This window comes from Raphanus sativus, chromosome 6 (genome assembly GCF_000801105.2).
Source record: "Raphanus sativus cultivar WK10039 chromosome 6, ASM80110v3, whole genome shotgun sequence".
Taxonomy (NCBI): Eukaryota; Viridiplantae; Streptophyta; class Magnoliopsida; order Brassicales; family Brassicaceae; genus Raphanus; species Raphanus sativus.
This window is the reverse complement of record NC_079516.1, coordinates 29,416,063-29,435,318: the sequence shown is the minus strand read 5'-3', so window position 1 is coordinate 29,435,318 and position 19,256 is coordinate 29,416,063. Positions and strand designations below refer to the sequence as shown.

The window sequence follows — 19,256 nt, the reverse complement described above, 5'->3', positions numbered from 1 at the left end:
ACAAAATATTGTATATAGAAAAAGATGTTAAAGTCACACCATGAATGTTAAAGTAAATAAATTTGATGTTTTATCTAGAAATATATTCGATATTTAGCTGACTATCGATAAAACATATTGACTGGTGTTATGTAATATTAATATTTTTAATTGTGTCGTTTTTAGTTTGTCTTACACAATATAAACAATATAGAGAATTCACAGTTTTATATATTTCAATTAACTATAGCTAATATTATTTTGAAAAATAATAAAAAATGAAGTATTTATTAAAAAATAAAAATATCAATGTACTATTTTTTTTTTTTTGAACAACAAATACTTCAATAAGGCCCAAGCGGCTAAATAGAGAGTGAGTTACAAGCAGCAGATTTAGCAATAAGATCTGCTACAGAGTTTAAACGACGAGGAATAAAATCAAATTGCAGAGAAGAAAAACAAGATGATAGAGTCTCGATGTCCTGATTGAGTCCGTAGATCTCCGTCGGATGTATCTTCGAGATGAGTGCATTGATCAGCACTTGGCTATTTAAAACACCATTGTTATTGAAATAGAATATCAATCAAAAATTATGTAAGAAAACGTATTATTGTTATTAAAATGTCACCAATATATACTGAAAATCCAAGAACTAACGTGATAAAAATATTTCCAATCTTTTTATGTGTTCGCATCAAATACAATCCGTGCAACGCACGGATCCATATCTAGTATATAATAAAATACTAGTATACCATGGTTAAAAACGGGCAAAATCCATGGTATATCACAAAACCGTCACTGACTTGATATTGAATGCTAGGTCAGTGGTTGCCATTTAAACTTGATCAAATAGAAGTTTATAAAACAACTAGATTTTGATCCGCCCTTAAAAGGGCGGGTATTTTCTTTTGTTTTAAATTTAATTCTTTATATTTGTTTTTTCTTTCTGATTATATTTTATTTTTATAATCATATTTGTGTATAAATTTAATCAAAATATATTTTATTAAATAATAGCAATTTAAAAATTGATCCGGTATAGCACAGTTAAGGCTTGGTTTCGGGTTGAACTTGTCCCGCTGACCCGGGGGTTTTCTATTTTGTTTTGGTTAAAAAATATGACCCGCACGACCCGCAGGCAAATAATTTTGTACTCGCATCCGTTTCGCTTAATTTTGTGGTTATCCGGAGGTTATATATATTTTAAAAATCATTATTTGATTTAATTATTATAAAAATATATTTATATTAAAAAACTTATACATGATTTAAATTTTAAATTATTTTTTTTAAGTTCCTGTATTTTTAAAAGAATGTTTACTTTTTTACTTTTTATTTTTTAAATACTTCGTGGATCGACGGGTAGCCGCGATCCAAAATCCACCAACCCATATTCACCCGCATAAAATACTCATACCCGCATCCGCAAATCAATTTTTCAAATAGTTGGATCAAACTTATGATCCGTCCTTCAAAGGACGGATATATTTTTTGTTTTATATTTTTAAGAAATATTTGTTTATAAAATCCATGTTGTAACCAGCAACAAACAACAAACTGTCATCCATTCAACAAACTACTGTTTTCAGTTCGGACTCTTTTGAAAAAGATTATGTAACTGTTTTTTTGACCAGTTAGTTGTTATCTGCGTATTCCTAAAAAATAGTAGTTATTTCGACCAGTCAATTGTTGACATTTTTTTAAATAAGGTTAAATGTTAAACATTTATATTTATATGGGCATATAAAAGTAGTTATAATAGTTTTCATTTTTTTTTTAAATTGGACTCAACTATTATCAATAGGACATGTTCATGTTTTAATTTGAAAGACGGTATATTCTTTGTTTTATCTTTTTGAAAATTTTAATTTTTATATTTGTATTATTTTTTGTAATTATATTTATATTTAATATTAGTTTAATATAATTTTTGGTTACTATATTAAATATGTCAAGTTATATAATTATACATTTGTACCACATACATATAAGAGATTATTTTAAATTTTATTCATAAAATTTTGCAATATATTAGAAATTTTATGAATAAAATTTAAAATATGAAGAAAATATTTGAATGTGGTTACGTTTGATCACTTTTCAAAATAAAAAAATATACTAATCTGTTCGATTCTGATCACTTTTCCTGATATTAAATATTTGATTAGAGGGGGTTACATTTTTTTAAAAAATCACAAGGTGGTTACGCTTTTGGGAAACAAACAGGGAAACAAATCGGGCATAGATTATACTCCCTCTGTTTCATTATATAGGTAGTTTTAGCCAAAAAAATTTGTTTCACACTATAAGGTGTTTACATAATCTAAGGTAACTTTTGCATTAATTAGATATAAGATGACCAATCAAATAATACATACTTTTTAATTATTGGTTGAATTTGATATTATACTATTTTTTCAAATCTAATCATTTTTTATACTAGCACTTTTAACAGAGGGAGTAAGGTATAAGGGCAGTTACTTTATCGATTAGTAATGGACGGCAGTTATAGAATTTAAATGAAGTGCATTGAAAAGGAGTTATAAATTTTTTAAAAAAGACACAACTTTTATGCACACTGCTGTTTTAATAGAATAGATATTATGACTTTTAAGTTTGATGATTAATAAAATTATAATTTAGTAGAAAAAAAAAATAGAATAGATATTTTCTTGTAATTGTCAATTAAGCTAAAACTGTCATAAAATGTTAAATCCAAGCCTAGTGAAGAAGATAAGAATCACAAGTTGTTTTGAACCAAACAAAAACAAATGTCCCATTTATAAAACGAAGAGGGTAAAATTATAATATATTACTTTTAAAGATATCAACAGCCCGTCGTTTCCGGCGAGGATGAAGTGGTTACTTGTCGCCGTGTTGACCGCTTTTACGATTTCTTCCGCCGTGACACAATCTCATATCCTCCGTGGATCTCCGGTCAATTCTCTCTGCGCTGACCTCGTTCATCCGGCGGGTTACTCCTGCACCGAACACACTGTAGTCTCATCGCTTTCTAGTCTCAGATCAAGACTTTCTATTTTGGATTGTACACTCACATATTTTTTTGTTTTTAGATTCAAACGAAAGATGGGTACATACTAGCTCTTCAACGCGTGGCTTCTCCTGCTCAGAATCTAACTTTTCAATATGGTCCACCTGTTCTGCTTCAGCACGGTCTCTTTATGGTATCGTTGCTTGCTGGATTGATATTTCAACTTAAAAAAAGGACAAATGTCTTTTGTCTTTTTGTGGCAGGCTGGAGATGTGTGGTTCTTGGATTCCACTAAAGAATCATTAGGCTTCGTTCTTGCTGATTATGGATTCGATGTTTGGATAGGAAACGTTCGTGGTACGCGTTACAGTTATGGGCATGTAACTTTGTCTGAAACTGACAAGGTATGTGAAGATATGATGCTCCTCTCTATGCCTATAAGTATTTGAATGTGATGTTATACTTTTCTACTATACACAGGAATTTTGGGATTGGAGTTGGCAAGATTTGGCTATGTACGACTTGGCAGAAATGGTTCAGTATATGTATTCAGTTGCAAACTCCAAAATCTTCCTTGTTGGACATTCTCAGGTCATTATTGTTCTTCTAGAAATGAATTAAGGGTTCCCTCTTGCTGATTTATAAACTGATTTTTTTTTTCAGTTTCTTTCGACAGGGGACTATCATGTCTTTTGCTGCTCTTACTCAGCCACGTGTTGCTGAAATGGTTGAAGCAGCTGCGTTGCTTTGTCCAATATCGTATTTGGATCATGTCACAGCTCCACTTGTAGAAAGAATGGTTTTTATGCATCTCGATCAGGTATTTGAATATCGTAGAAAATCGATTTCAGAGAATCAATCAAGTTTAACACATTGGTCGGTTCTCTTTCCAGATGGTCGTTGCTCTTGGCCTGCATCAAATAAACTTTCGAAGGTTGTGACTTGTGTCTCATCTAGCTTTTGTGTGTGTGTTGGTATAATGTGACTTTTCTTTACTAACATCTTTGTATTCTGTGATCTCAGTGATACATTAGCTAAACTTGTTGACTCATTATGCGACGGGCATATGGATTGCACTGATTTCCTCTCATCCATAACAGGTTTTCCCTTCTCTTCCTGTAATCTCTTTCTTAAATATTCTTTCCGTAACTATGTTTGTGAGAAATTTAAAATTTAAAATATGATGTAACAAGGTTATAAAAGGACTAAACATGATGTAACAAGGCTTTTTTGAATAAATTTAAAATTCATTCAAAAAAAAGAAAAAAAAACTATGTTTGTGAGTGGAAAATAACAGATGATTACAGGGAAAGTGTTTGATAATGTCCTGTGATAAATCTGATAAAATAGTGAACTGATGGCAGGGAAGAATTGTTGTTTCAATGCCTCGAGGATAGAATACTACCTAGATTACGAGCCTCACCCATCATCTGTGAAGAACTTGCGACATCTTTTCCAAAGTAAGATGTCTACTCATTTGATTCTTGAGTCATTTTTCATAGTTTGTGTATGTTTGTGTTCAATGGCCTCCTTGTATTTTACTTATCCACACTCCCTTTTGATTTTTGATTCTAATAATATGCATTCAAGTGATTCGGAAGGGGAGCTTTGCAAAATTTGACTACGGCTTTCTAAAAAACATATTGACTTATGGGACATCAAAACCTCCGGAATTCGAACTTGGCCTCATTCCGGCATCATTACCTGTGTGGATGGGGTACGGTGGAAGTGATCTCTTAGCAGACGTGACGGATGTGGAACGTACTCTCGCCGAGCTACCTTCCAGACCAGAGTTGCTATACCTTGAGAATTATGGTCACATTGATTTTGTACTAAGCACAAGTGCCAAAGAAGATGTGTATCTGCACATGATTCAATTCTTCAGGGCAAGGAAAAATTTTAGTAGTTGGTAAACTACTAACTGCAAGGCTGGACACATTTTTATCTGTTATCTGTCTCCTCCTTGATGTCGTGTGTACATATGTATATCTATATTTCAAACTCAGTTTTCCATAAAATCGAACTAGATAGACTAATCCTCGTGAATGTCATTAGAAAATATGGATATACAGATATGAGAGACAAACCCAATGTGACTATTGTTTTGATCTTTGACGTTTGCATTTCTAAGCACTTATGTTTAATTTTATTCATTGTTCATGCACAATATCCAGGTATATTCAAAATTATTAATATTTGCATGTGATACAAACAAAATTTATAAACAGTTGGTAAAACGTAATAAACCTGTACAAGTACTAACACTCTAACAGTGATGACTTGACTTCTCTCACAATTGTAATTAGCTAATCGAGATGGTTTATTTGAGATAGAGGTGGGCATATATCGAATATCCAAGTTTTTGGAATTATGCGTGGTCCAATCCGTTTATTTATTTGGGTGGGTATAAATCGAATATCCAAGTTTTTGGAATTATGTGTGGTTCAATCCCTTTATCTGACTAACCAATTATTTAATCTGATCTGATTTATAGTTATCTGTATATTTGGTCTCTAGATATTTAGATTTTTTTATATTTCAAAAAGATACTAATTCGGTTCTTAAAAGTAACTGAAATTTTCTTTTTAATAAAACAAATTAATATAAAATAATTATATTTTATTATAAAAAAATATTTACTAATAATATTGTACATATATGCAAATAACAGATATGTGTCCATTCTTAAAAATATTAATATATATGATTTGTTTAATTTTTTATAGATATTATATATTATTAATTATTTTGTTTAATAGAGTCATATACTTATATCCAAATTCTTTTGATTCGAATTAAAATAGAAAGCTTTTTGCAAAATTGATTCAAAACTCAAAGTCAAAAACAAAAGTAACCTCTTTTTTTTTTATCTTTCTTTTGCCCTATTCACCCCACGTGTTCACAGTATTTACGAAAATGCCATTAATTTTGTTTTTTATGTTTTTCGAAAATGGCCATTTTACTTTCTCAACCTCATCATCTTCAAGTATATACAAGATTGCCATCGCCTTCAATACCCCAACTACCATGAACAACCAATTTGAAGCTGTTAATGCACATGAAATCGATTTACTCTCTCTCTCAATTGTTATGAACTGAAAACAACATCTCTTTCACTTTGTCTCCATATTCATCCAAAAAACTCAAGCTTCTGATTTTAATTTTTTTTTGGTTGATAGAGACATTCAAGCTTACTATTCTTGGTGGGTTACTCTCGTTTAAGGTTCTGGGTGTTTGGAGAAGACTTCTGTGTGGTAAGGAAGTCATCTCACTAATTTAATGTATGAAATTGGAAAAATTTCCAGATCTGTCCGCGTAGAAGACTTACCTGTAAGTCGTCTGGCTGTAGAAGACTTACGGTTAAGTCTTCTGGACAAAGAGACGACTTACTTGTAAGTCGTCCATCTTTCTTTGTTTAGAAAAAAAAACCTGAGAATATCCTAGACGACTTACTAGTAAGTCGTCTAGGATAAACGGGTTACTTTTGCATTTGACCGAATTGTGTCAGATATTTGATTTTTCCCAGACGACTTACTAGTAAGTCGTCTCTGGGGAAACCAAAAAAAACAATATTTTATTAAAGCTAGACGACTTACTGGTAAGTCGTCTCAGGTTAGTTTTTCAATTGGAAAAACAACTTAAATATTTATTTTCTTCCAGACGACTTACTTGAAGGTCGTCCAGTCAGAAGACTTACTTGAAGGTCGTCCAGGATAAGTAAAGTCGTCCAGATTTTATTCTGAGATTCTGGTCAAACCTTGCTTATCTCAGACGACTTCCGTGTAAGTCGTCTATCTGGACGACTTCCGTTTAAGTCGTCTGGGAAAAATAAAAATTTCAGTTTTATTTTCGAATTTTAAACTAACATGAGACGACTTACAAGTAAGTCATCTCGTTTTAATAAAATATTAAGTTTTTTGTTTTTCCAGGGACGACTTACTAGTAAGTCGTCTAAGAAAAGTCAATTTTTCTGACACAATTCGGTCAAATGCAAAAGTAACCCGTTTATCCGAGACGACTTAATTACAAGTAAGTCGTCTGGTGTTTTTTTTTAACAAACAAAACTGGACGACTTACTTGTAAGTCGTCCAGCTTAAAGTCAATTGCCAAAATGACCTCTTCGGACGACTTACTTGTAAGTCGTCTAAGTATTCCAGACGACTTACCAGTAAGTCGTCTGCGTCAATGTTTAGTAAACTTTCATTTTCTCCAAAACTATAAAGACTTTTTTTTACATTTTCTTATTAATTCATGTATATTAATCAATATTGGAGCTACTGAATTAAATTTATAACATAATTGGTGATATTTAAGAGTTTACCGACATCACTTCATGTTAATCAAAGTTTCTAGCTAATGTGTTTTTATTTTTGATTTTTTGCAGATGATACGTCGGTTACCTGCAGTGTATGGAGAATGGTTGTGGAAAGATGGTTGTTGGGATTTTGTGGTTGATGATTCCAAAGGAGCGAGAATGTTTTTTTTTTGAGTGAAGGTTCGACACATGCTGAACTTGTTGAAATGACTGAAGAAGATTTTAACTTGGATATGAGCATAGAGTCTGTGGAGATAAGTTATTCAGTACCAGAAGCAATGATGCAAGATATGGCTCCAGATACCCCTCCTATTCATGTTACAAGTGATAGACAAGTTGGATACTTGCTCGAGATAACCAAAACGCACGGAGTACGGCTTTGTGTATCAAGCCGTAGCAAGATGAGAACGGTTTCAGAGGAAAGGGAAGAAGTTAATGGAGGATGATGGTGAGGAGGATGATGGCGAGGAGGATGATGGGGAGGAGGATGATGGGGAGGAGCGGGATGAGGAGGTGGATGATGGGGAGGAGGATGATGATGGAGAGGAGGATGATGGAGAGGAGGATGCTGATATCTGTGATGTTGCTGAAGCGGTCGATGATGGTGAGAATTACAGTGTTTATGGAAAGGTCAAAGATGAGGACTCAGAAGAAGATGATATGTGTTTTGAAGATTTCAAAGAAACATATGCTATTGAAGGAGAAAGATTTCAAAGAGACAAGCTACATGTCAACCAGAGTTTCGTTAGCAAGGATGCATTGGTTTCGGAGGTGCGGTTGACAGCAGTGAGGCGTGGATTCACCTTCAGAATATACAAGTCATCGAAAACTCTCCTTGTGGCAATATGTCGGGTTAGTGGTTGTGGATGGAGGCTCAGAGCGAGTGTGAAACATGGGACAAACACGTTTTGGGTAACAAAGTATGTGCAAGCTCATACATGCTCAGTGGGAGATAGAATCGCTCAGCGGAAACATTGTACTCCGAAGTATGTTGCTCGGCTTTTCATTGATCGTGTTGGAATCATTGATGGGTTAAATCCGCAGCATATCACTGATGCTATGAAGAACATGTTTGGTATGACTCTTAATTACACCACTTCATACAGAGCATTGTTATATGCACAAATGTTGGTGAGAGGATCAGCAGAAGATGGGTATTCGCAACTGCCATCATATCTCGAGCAAGTCTCCTTAGCAAATCCAGATTCTATCACGGCTATAGAACTCGATTCTCTGAACCGATTTAAGTATCTATTTATCTCCTTTGGAGCTTCTATCAAAGGTTTTAAGTATCAGAGAAGGGTCATTGTGGTGGATGGGACTCACCTAAGTGAGAAGTATGGAGGTGTTATGTTAGTTGCAGCGGCACAAGATGGGAATTTTCAGATATTTCCATTGGCTTTTGGGATCGTAGATGCTGAAGATGGACCTTCTTGGGAATGGTTTTTCACAAAATTGGCTAGTTGTATATCCCATGATTCTCCTCTGGTGATAGTGTCCGACCGGCACGAGGCAATTAAAAGTGCGTGTGATAAGGTGTTTCCTTGGGCAACCCGAGGAATATGTTATTATCACCTTCAAGAAAACATTGTCAAAACTTATAAAGGGAGACATCTTTTGTACTTGGTGAAAGGTGCTGCTTATGCTCACACGGTTTCAGATTTTGACCGGTACATGGCTGAGATACGGAGTGCAAACCCGGACCTTGCAACGTATTTGGTGAATGCAGACGTTAGCCTATGGTCAAGGGTTTACTGTACGGGAGACAGGTACAACATAAAAACGAGCAACATCGCTGAGTCTATTAATTCCGCACTGAAGCGAGCTAGGGGATTTTCGATTGTCTTCCTGTTGGAGTTCATAAGGGAGAAGCTAGGAATGTGGTTTTGGAAAAGGAGAGACGATGCATTGAGTCTCCCAACTCAAAATAGTCGGGGTGTTGAATACTTGCTTGCTGTTCGGTCAGAGATAGCGGATAAGATGAGGGCCCAACCAATTGATGGATGGAAATTCTTTGTGAAAGGTGGCAAAATGGACTGTGTGGTTGATTTGGAACATGGAAAGTGTGATTGTGGTGTCTATGGAGTGGAGAAAATACCTTGCTTTCATGCTATAGCAGCTGGAACACTTGCTGGTGTGCATGTCGACACACTTGTATCTCCAGTGTACTCAAAGAATTATTTGTTTGCAGGATACTCAGAAAATATATATCCTTGTAATCGACAAGCGGTTGAGGCACGCACATGCTTTCCTCCAGATGTAAAGCGTGGTCCGGGGAGACAAAAGAAATCAAGATGGCAATCTTGGTTAGAGCTATCCAGGATGAGAGCAAGCAAACCCCGGAAGAAACATAGGGCTTATAGATGCTCAAACTGCAAAGAAACCGGCCATACGACTTAAGAAGACATTCCAGACGACTTATAGTTAAGTCGCCTGGAGAGTCTTCTAGCTGGAAGACCTTCCAGACGACTTATAGCTAAAGTTCATACACACAAGACTTAAATACATACATACAATCAAGTTCATACACACAATCACCTTCAAATATTCACAATCACCCTAGTCTAAACCCTAATCCGTAACTCAAACTTGAGGTGCATACGTCTCCAGGTAATCATCATTGTCCGTGTTGTCAAAGTTATGCGCGTTTGGAATCTCTCTAAATACATCCACCGCCATCGTCTCCCTCATATTCTTACTTTTGCTTTGGGCAAAGTCTTTTGGAGAAAATGGCAACCCCAAATAATGAACTTCAATGAACTTTAGAGCATACACGCCACAATCACCAGATTTTGACTTTGGTAAGACCGGTCTTTCATATGTGTATGGCTCCAGGAGCATTGTTTCACGTTCTTCGATGGAGGAGCACTCATATAGCAAGTAGGGGACCATGTGGCAAAAAGGCTCCATTATCACATCGAGGTTTGCTGGGGGTATACAGGAATGATCGCTGTCAAAAACCACTATGCGCCTATCAGGAATCGATATCCAGATAGAAATCCAATGAGTGTCCTTGTAATTCACTGGCGCATAGATATCGTCAATATCCTTCCCCCAAACCTTCATAGATCTGCAAAATGATGGTGTTTTTCCACTATAATAATTCCAGGCACCACCAGGGAGTCTTCTTCCTAGACCTCTGAAGTCGGGTTCATCAGCCTTAAAATCGTCGAAGTTTTTACTCCAATGCCGAGAAAAGAGATGATCAAGGAAGCAAATTCTCTCGCTCCTGAACATTTCCGGATTAGCATGGTACCTCTTCCTCAGCATATTAATCCAAGCATCCATATGCTTCATAACAAAATAATACATGTCAAACGACTTCACTATTAGAAATTCTTCTGCGTAGAAGACTTAGCAGACGACTTAACTATTAAGTCGTCTGTAAAGTCTTCTGCGTAGAAGACTTAGCAGACGACTTAATAGTTAAGTCATCTGGAAAGTCTTCTACGTAGAAGACTTAGCAGACGACTTAACTATTAAGTCGTCTGGAAAGTCTTCTACGTAGAAGACTTAGCAGACGACTTAACTATTAAGTCATCTGGAAAGTCTTCTACGTACAGACGACTTAGCAGACGACTTAACTATTTGTAGAAGAAAACTTACTGAGTCGTCCAGCCAGTCTTTGGAAGTCCGGAGTGTTTTATACCACCGAGAAAGACTTCTCACCGGGCGTTTCTCCATAGGCTTCTTAACTTCACTGCAAAACAAAAAGTGGAAAACCAATTAGAGCTGAAGACTTAAAGCAAGCTATTATGGGAGAGTATTTCACTTACGGACAAGTTTTGCAGTGATCAATGAGCAACTTCTGTGCCGCCTTGTCGAGTGGGTGAAAAGGTGTAAAGGCAGACTTGTTTGAGTTTGGAATGATCGTTTTGGCCGTGTTGTTCCCCTTATAAGGAGACGACTGTGTGGGAGCAAGTTTCCTTGTTCGCTCACTCTTTCCACGCTGAACTGCCAAAGCAGCATTCCGCTGAAGTTCCAAATGAGCAGCATCCCTCTTTGACTCATATCTAGCTCTCTCCTTTACTTTATCTGAAAGAGTAGAATTTTCTTTCTCCAATAGAAGAACGCTCGGTTCTTCGACTTCTTCGGCAACCACTAGACTCGGCACTTTCGAGGAACTAGCACCCTCATTACCAACCTCACTGGCATCCTCCTTAGGATCGTCCTTAGCAACCTCACTAGCATCCTCCTTAGGATCCTCCTTTTGATCCTCCTTAGGATCCTCCTTTTGATCCTCCTTTCTCTTCTTAGGATCCTCCTTTAGATCCTCCTTCCTCTCCATTCTCTTTTTAAGATCCTCCTTTGGATCCTCCTTTCTTTCCTTTCTCTTCTTTCCGGATTTCTCTTTCGCCCCATTAACACTTTCTCTTTCACTCTGCATAGATCATTTTCAAAGATCAATTATAAGTCTTCTGAGAAGTCGTCTAGCTAGAAGACGTCCCAGACGACTGAATTATAAGTCGTCTGGAAGGTCTTCCAGCTACAAGACATTCCAGACGACTTAACTATAAGTCGTCTGCGAAGTCTTCTGATAGGTTTTGGGAAAGGATTTAGTACTAACCCCTGGTTCTTGCGTCTGTTTAGGCGGAGCAGGTGTGATACCAAGCTTCTTTTCCACAACACCAATCCTATCCGACAGATGCTTGATCTCCGCAAGGCACGTCCCAAACCCTTGCCTCAAGGCATCAGCTAGATCCTTGAAGTTTCTGTCCAATTCCTCTTTGGTCATCCCAATCACCTCTGTACGAACATCGGAACGACCCTGATGAGGAACCTCTTCACGAGCCTCTTCATGACCCTCTTCACGTTCACGAGCTTCTTCACGACCCTCTTCACTAGCCTCTTCACTAGCCTCTTCACTAGCCTCTGCAGTTGCCTCTGCAGTTGCCTCTGCAGTTGCCTCTGCAGTTGCTTCTAAACGAGCTTTCTTCCGAGGTCTTGGAGTTGGACGTTCTTCAGCTTTCTTCTGACGTCTTGGACGTTCTTCAGCTTTCTTTTGACGTCTTGGACGTTCTTCATCTTTCTTCGTAGGACTCGCATCAGAAGTACCGATGACTTCCCAGCAATCCATGGTCCACTTCCACGGTCTCTTATACATGACTTTAATTATGTTCTCCGCGTCCGGGTCCTCAACATCAGAGTCCCATTGTGGAAACAGTTCACCGATCACCTCCTTCTCAACAAATTTTTCCACTCTAGTCTGCAGTAAATAAAAGATATGAACTTAGATAAAGTCGTCTGGAAAGAAAAGACTTCGAAAGACTTATAATTAAGTCGTCTGGAAAGTCTTATAGCTGGAAGACTTTGCGGACGACTTAAATATGAGTCGTCCGAAAGTCTTCCAGCTAGAAGACTTTCCAGACGACTTAATTATAAGTCTTCTGTAGATAGCCTGTTGGATACAAGTTTAAATACCTGACTGTAGATAGCCTGTTGAAACCATCTGCGTCCTTTGCCACCCGAGTAAGCCAGTAACGGTACAGTCGATTCGCCTCCTACGGGATTACCATAACCAGCACCAAGTTCCGGCAGAGCTGTGTACAACCAGGACTGGAAAGCTTGTACAAACCCATCAATCGTGTAACAACCCGTGATATTTTTGGCCTTCAGAGACTCAATCAGCACCATAAAAGCGACTCTCCCCCATGGATAATTCTCAAACCGTTCTAAATCCATCACTAGCCTCACCAAACTAGCCCGTGTAGAGAATGTGACCTTTTTCCCTTCAATGTATCCAGCGAAGATGGCAAGGTACGCGAGCCGCTTGCGATCATCCCGAGACCACTCTTTGCATCTCTTGAGTGCTGCTACTATCTGGTCAGTAGATGGCCCAGCATTGATATTAACTTCCAACTTCTCCCAGAAAGCAGACATCTCCAGCGTAACAGGACAGTACGGACTCTCAAGGTCCTCGATGTACTCACAGTTTAGACCAGTGAGCTTTTCAAACTCTATCAGTGAAAACCTCAGCGGTTCTGGACCAACGAGACACCACAGCTCATACTTCTTCTTTATGTCGAGCTGGAAACCGAGCATGAAGTGAACCAGCCTTGAAGCCCAACCAAATCCCAGCTCTTGGAACTTGATGAAAACTCCCAACTTCGACTCCTTCAGTGCTTCATATTCTCGATGATCAAGAGCATCCTCTAAAGCACGATGCAACGTCGTACAATCCGTGTGATACGAAATGCTCTTAATTGAGTTGGGCTCTTTCCCTAATGTATATTTCCTCCGGGGAGTTTTGGAATATCCATGTTTTTGTCTGCAAAACAATCAAAGACAGAAACAATCAAAGACAAAAACAATCAAAGACAACAACCATCTCAAACAGACAACCATCCAGTATTGAAGTTCAAGTTATAAGTTTGGAAGACTTTCCAGACGACTTATATTAAGCGTCCGCAAAGTCTTCCAGCTGGAAGACTTTCCAGACGACTTGTATTAAGTCGCCTGGCTTATATTTAAGTCTTCCGCAAAGTCTTCCAAGACATCCAATAGAACAGTTCAAAGCCCACCTGGAAATTCGGAGAAGATATAGTCGCCTTCGACACAACGGTTATAGATCTGCCAAAATAGACGACAAATTAAGAAGCGCGGTCTGAACGACTATAGATAGAGACAACGTTTTATGTTCTGAATTTCCAACATCAATCACTCCACAGTAAGAGAAATAACTTACCGGCGGCGGAGTTCGACGAGACGCCTCTAGGAGTCTCGGCGCTAGGGTTTACAGAGAATCGGCGGAGAGAACGAGACACGAAACGACGCTAGGTTTATAGAGAAATGGCGTTAGGGTTTACGGAGAAACGGCGTTAGGGTTTCCTCTCAAATCTGAAATAGAGGAAGCGGCGTTAGGGTTTCCTCTCAAATCTGAAATAGAGGAAGCGGCGGTGAGAACGGTGCTTAGAACGTCGGTGATAACGGCGGAGATATAATCGGCGGTGAGAACGATGGATTAGAGAGAATCAATTAAAAAACAATACCAGACGACTTGCAAGTTAGTCGTCTGGACGACTTACAGCCGTCTGGACGACTAACTTGTAAGTCGTCTGGACGAAAGACTTACGGGGGTTAGAAACGTAAAAAGCATTTTGGTTTTTTTTTGTTTCTACACAAGAGGCAGATTGTAATTTCAATATCGCCTAAAGTCACTTTTGCATTTGATTCATGTTTGGGTTTAACTTTTACATTTGAAATCAAATTGTGAGTCATATTTGGCAATTTTCCCTAAAATAGTAAATGAATCTGAGTCAAAATTTATTTTGCCCAATGCAGAAGGTTTATTATAGGAGCATGCAAGCATATTATATGCATTCCCTCTCCTCTACTGAAGGCTAAATTACAGGATCATTATTGCCATGCTATGTACATGGCCTAAAGGTTTTCATTAAAGGTAAGTAATGAAGATGGCTCTGAGCAGCTTATTGAGTTGTTTAATTGTGTCACTGCGTAAGTGGGAATTTCGGAAAACATAACCGGGCGAGAGAAGCGAAGATTGGTCCTTCTCTTAATACAATAATGAGTGCCCAACGAAACCAAAGATCCATCTCAACACGTAACATATAAAAATTACCATCAATTGAAAGGAAACAATATAGGAAGATGCCCCTAAAAACACTACATTTAACAGAAGTCTTGCTAAATAGGGTCAGGTTTAGAAAAAAAAATGTTAAACTGGTTCTATTAAGAAGTGGTACCAGAAACTGAACACTAAGATGATCTGTTCTGTTACGGGTAAAAAAAGAAAAAAGAACTCATACTCTCTTCTTCTTCCTTGCTTGATGATAACGTATGTGCAGACTTAGGATTCAACTGGTGTGGCTTGCTTTCTCATAACCTTTGGCTAAAGTACATGTTCATGAAATATTTGGACGGGTTGAATCCACTTAAGATCACTGAAAAATTATAAAAGACAAACTTAAGATGAAGTTTTAAGCTTTTTCTAAAAGAGGAAACTCCGGAATTAATGACTGATCTAAGCTTACAGATGGGAGACAGGACAATCACGATCCCGATTGGGTAGAGGAAGAACGTTGTTCGTTCCAAAAATGGAAGCACTGTATTGGATTCATTCACAGCAAGCGATGTCAAAAGAGTTATACAGCAGATTATTTTGTGGAAAGAAACATTAAAAATTTATGAGACTTACCGTCATATCCTAGGAAGTTAAGATAATGGTAATACGAAGCCCCGACCATGAAAAGCAAATTCGTTAGCAGTAGAGGGATGAATCCGTGAGTTATCAGGAGTGGTGATAGAAAATAATGAACGACTGCAGCAACACAAGAAGAAACTATAAGTCATAATGCAATCTCTTTTTGCAGAGATTCTGTTTTGAGAACTCTGAGTGATGTGTTTGAAGATGGAATTACCGTAGAGTAGCACAAACATTGGAAAGAAGGAGTTGCAGTGAACATCAAATGTATACAGCCTACAAAAGTATACATAGAAGCCAAGTCATTAACAATGACAAGCTCACATGAAAAGAGAGAGAAACAATAAAATGGAATATGGATACTGGACCCATCTTAGAGAGGGGAAAAAAATCAAAATAAATAATAATGATAATAATAGCTAGGACAAGAGACAAGTCAAGTCAGTCAATAAACTTACCATTCAACGCGTTGTTCCACCACATGACTGTTTGGAGCTTCCTCACGCAGGTAAGAGTTCGTCAGAAACCTGATTATCCATACCTCAAGTCAGAGAGGCATTGTAGATTTGATATAAGAAACCAATCAAAAACTGACACTGTAATGGTATGACTACGACGGAAACTATACAAAAGGAGTAAGATTCTTGCAAGAGCGATCTTCACAAGGCTGGCAACGTTCGTAAGATGAGATTTAGTAAGTGTGTTTGTCTTGCACTATAAATATGATCAAATCAGCAATACGAAGATCAGACAAAGCCGCCCCTCATACGAATGAGTAACAGTGGCACGGCAGACACATTTAAGCACCAACAAATATCCATGTCTAATGCACTGATAGAATATACTTACCAACAGCATGTAGCTATAACTGCTCCCGTGATTAAGAAATGAGTAAGGAAAACTGATACAACTACGACGACAGCATGAGAACCACTATGGTCATACCTGAAGCAGCGACGTCAGATTACAGTCAAGAAACAGAACAAAGTTGCAACAATGAGAAGATACACAAAATACAGAATGCTTACGTGGCACAGTAGGCTAAAGTTGCAACAATGAGAAGCAGGCTACAGATCACAATAAAAGCAGGGTCATCACGAGCCCATTGGTTTTTGGTTTCTGAGAGAAAGAAAGAATGAGAGAAACTAAAAAGAAACTCACTTAATAGTATTAGACGAGGGGAAGTATATATTAATAAAGACGGCAAACAAGAAATTCACAAACTGATGGTAAAACAAAAGCTGATTGCAGTAGCATAATAAAGGCTGAGCTTACGTTTGTGATACTTAGTTTGTTGATAGCTGATGCCGTAGAGTTGACATGCAAAACATACAAAATTGGACAAGAATAAGAAGAAGAATTAAAAACCTAAACTAAAAATCCCAGCTTGTTATTAGCTGAATTCTAACACTCTTTAATGTTTAATGGCAAAAGTTGAAGAGAGACAATCTCGAAGTCTATTCCCAATCAGCTCTATAGTAAAAAGCCTGCGTCACTACTATTATAGTTGTACGTATTACCTTATCAAACTTTAATGTATATACAGAAACATGTCGTCAAAGTGGCTTAGAAAAAGGAACCGAAATGAAAAGACTTACACAACTTTGGGAGATGTACAAAGGTTAAGCATTTGCCAGAAAGTATATTCAATATCCATTTGTTGCCACTGCGATGGTATGGAGAAAATATTATCACAAACTCGAGCATGATCTCACAGTGTATAACCACACCACATACACAATTCCTCTAAAGATTATTCACATCCTCCAAATTATATAATAGCTTAATCATATCACACACCAACATAATTTCCAGCAAGCAATCTACCACTTCAACAGTAATATATGTTGAAATCGATCGATATCTGAGATCACGATTGAAAAAGAACCTTGACGATGCGACGAAAATACTGAAGGAACATTGGGTTAGCTCGGGATGACGAAGAAGAAGAGCGAGATCTGGAAGTTGTGGGTAACATCTTCGTCTTCTTCTTTCCTACCGTTTCTGATCTTCGTTTGATCAAAAAGATCTCTCTTAGGTTATATTTCGGGTTTAGGGATTTGATTAGCTCCCTCCCTCCGCACTCAAACGCTTCTTTTTTTTCTTTCTTTCCGTTGCGGTATGCGTTTGATACAAAGCCGTTCCATAATTTACACTATATTCCAGTGGAATGATTGGTTGTTCAAAACTCCGGTTGTTTTTTGTGCACAAAAAGAAGAAAAAAAAGATTGGTTGCGATGCATACTGTATTTACCTTTAATTTTTAGGATTAACTAGGGCTAAGTCCGCGCTAAGAGCGAGATTTGATATATCGGTGTTTATGAAATATTTAATTTTGTGTAAATTTTATTTTATATTCAATTGATTGTGATTATGTCAAACGATTAATGTTATCTACACTAAATTTCAATTATATAACTAAAAAAGTCATGGGAGCATTCTCTGTATTATTGCTAATTTGATTCGGAGTTACAAGATTTTATATTGTTATAATACTCATAACACTTCTCTATATATAAACCTTGAGAATTATAAGTTAAATCAAACGAAAACGATTAAAAGAAAACGAGATTGATTTTTTAAATATCGCTGTAGTTGTTTTTTTTTGTGAGGGTATTAAATATATCTGTTTTAGACAATGTCCATAATTGCTATTATTAACAACTAGGTGATTGGTCTGCGAGGTAAATAATTTATAATTACTTATTAATGTTATTAATATCCTCACTAATAAACAAATTTATAATGAAAAATTATTATTTATGTTTTCATCTAAAAAATTATTAGTTATGCGTTTTGTCATCTAAAATAATTTTTGTCTTTTCAATTTATTTGTAAACTAAAATATAATTATAAATTATCTTTTTATTTTAAAATTTATTCCCTTTTCAATTATATAAATATTAAATTTAACTTGATGGAGAATTTTCAAAAATACGATTTTTGAAAGTACTATTATTCATCTTTACTACTACTAAATACACATTTTCAAAAATATTTTATTTATTAAAAGGTAAAATACTCTTATATGTTTGTTTTTATATGCTTTTCAAAATTATAATCCCAAACTCTAAACCCTAAACCCCCAACTCTAAACCCTAAACCCTAAAATCCTCAACTCTAAACCCTCAACCCTAAATTCAATACCGTAAATCTTAAAACCTCAACTATAAACCCTAAATCCTTAACTCTAAGCCCTAAACTATATACCGTAAACCCTAAAACATCAAATCTAAACCCTAAATCCTAAGCTAGGTCGAAGACTTCAAAGCAGTAAATTGAAAGTAAACTTAAAAGGTAAACAAAGACAATTGCTTAATTGATTGATTTGGGGTTTAACAAATATGATGAAGGCGTTAGACTTAGGATTTCTATTCATGTTATCATGATTATAATGATATGAATGCTTATGTGAGATGGTTGCATGATATTAAAGAACCAACCAGTAACAATAACCGTACCACTGTCGTTTTCTGGGTTATCTATTACTAGATCCAATGATTCACTACACGCGCATATCATAATCAGGAAGGCATCGATCGATGTTCTGTCGAACATATAACCTTGCGTCAATCGATCGATATCTCTATTGGAGAATCGATCGATGCACCTCTAGTAAGCTTTAAGCGCGGGTTGATAACATTTCACTAGGAGGTTGCTAGACCATACTGTCGCTTGCGCCTAGGAAATCCTAGCTCAGAGAAGATATATCCAAGGATAAATCCACTGTTATCATGTATAGGTTAACTACTCCTACACAAGCATTAAGAACAATCTTCTAAGATGAATATCACAACTCAAGTAT

At 36.7% G+C, this 19,256-nt stretch overlaps 3 protein-coding genes across 4 annotated transcripts; 1 reads left to right on the top strand and 2 right to left on the bottom strand.

Annotated features, from left to right (window-relative positions):
- Positions 1-2,749: 2,749 nt before the first annotated feature.
- On the top strand, positions 2,750-5,124 carry LOC108838326 (triacylglycerol lipase 1). Its single transcript, XM_056989879.1, has 9 exons — positions 2,750-2,980; positions 3,058-3,168; positions 3,239-3,379; positions 3,456-3,566; positions 3,652-3,795; positions 3,869-3,909; positions 3,999-4,075; positions 4,340-4,435; positions 4,566-5,124. The coding sequence occupies exons 1-9, from the start codon at positions 2,837-2,839 to the stop codon at positions 4,886-4,888; spliced, it is 1,188 nt and encodes a 395-aa protein (XP_056845859.1). The 5' UTR covers positions 2,750-2,836; the 3' UTR covers positions 4,889-5,124.
- A 4,749-nt stretch (positions 5,125-9,873) lies between these two features.
- On the bottom strand, positions 9,874-14,656 carry LOC108808266 (uncharacterized). Its single transcript, XM_056987210.1, has 7 exons — positions 14,640-14,656; positions 13,012-13,558; positions 12,712-12,900; positions 11,858-12,496; positions 11,067-11,671; positions 10,897-10,990; positions 9,874-10,581 (listed from the first exon to the last, which is right to left on the bottom strand). Exons 1-7 carry the CDS (start codon positions 14,654-14,656, stop codon positions 9,874-9,876), a joined length of 2,799 nt encoding a protein of 932 aa, XP_056843190.1.
- Positions 14,657-14,819: 163 nt separating this feature from the next.
- LOC108806991 (uncharacterized) lies at positions 14,820-17,631 on the bottom strand. 2 transcript variants are annotated; one of them, XM_056987632.1, is made up of 11 exons: positions 17,340-17,631; positions 17,050-17,117; positions 16,727-16,752; positions 16,480-16,570; positions 16,301-16,396; positions 16,047-16,118; positions 15,910-15,978; positions 15,669-15,727; positions 15,446-15,568; positions 15,282-15,353; positions 14,820-15,191 (listed from the first exon to the last, which is right to left on the bottom strand). In XM_056987632.1, the coding sequence occupies exons 1-11, from the start codon at positions 17,427-17,429 to the stop codon at positions 15,127-15,129; spliced, it is 831 nt and encodes a 276-aa protein (XP_056843612.1). In that variant the 5' UTR covers positions 17,430-17,631; the 3' UTR covers positions 14,820-15,126. The 2 variants fall into 2 exon arrangements, with proteins under 2 accessions (XP_056843612.1, XP_018434719.1); XM_018579217.2 differs by lacking the exon at positions 16,047-16,118 and having other exon boundaries at positions 17,340-17,621.
- Positions 17,632-19,256: the final 1,625 nt, after the last annotated feature.

What these genes read in the sequence shown, in the direction of transcription:
- LOC108838326 (XM_056989879.1), top strand. Translation starts at nt 2,837, where the DNA reads ATGAAGTGGTTACTTGTCGCCGTGTTGACCGCTTTTACGATTTCTTCC. An exon ending in TTTCCTCTCATCCATAACAG is followed by an intron (nt 4,076 to 4,339) that starts GTTTTCCCTTCT and finishes AACTGATGGCAG; the next exon opens with GGAAGAATTGTTGTTTCAAT. An exon ending in CTTGCGACATCTTTTCCAAA is followed by an intron (nt 4,436 to 4,565) that starts GTAAGATGTCTA and finishes TATGCATTCAAG; the next exon opens with TGATTCGGAAGGGGAGCTTT.
- LOC108808266 (XM_056987210.1), bottom strand. An exon ending in GATACATTGAAGGGAAAAAG is followed by an intron (nt 12,901 to 13,011) that starts GTCACATTCTCT and finishes GAGTCTCTGAAG; the next exon opens with GCCAAAAATATCACGGGTTG. An exon ending in AAGACTGGCTGGACGACTCA is followed by an intron (nt 10,582 to 10,896) that starts GTAAGTTTTCTT and finishes TTTGTTATGAAG; the next exon opens with CATATGGATGCTTGGATTAA.
- LOC108806991 (XM_056987632.1), bottom strand. Translation starts at nt 17,429, where the DNA reads ATGTTACCCACAACTTCCAGATCTCGCTCTTCTTCTTCGTCATCCCGA. An exon ending in TGTACATCTCCCAAAGTTGT is followed by an intron (nt 16,753 to 17,049) that starts GTAAGTCTTTTC and finishes CTACGGCATCAG; the next exon opens with CTATCAACAAACTAAGTATC. An exon ending in AATGTTTGTGCTACTCTACG is followed by an intron (nt 15,569 to 15,668) that starts GTAATTCCATCT and finishes GTGTTGCTGCAG; the next exon opens with TCGTTCATTATTTTCTATCA.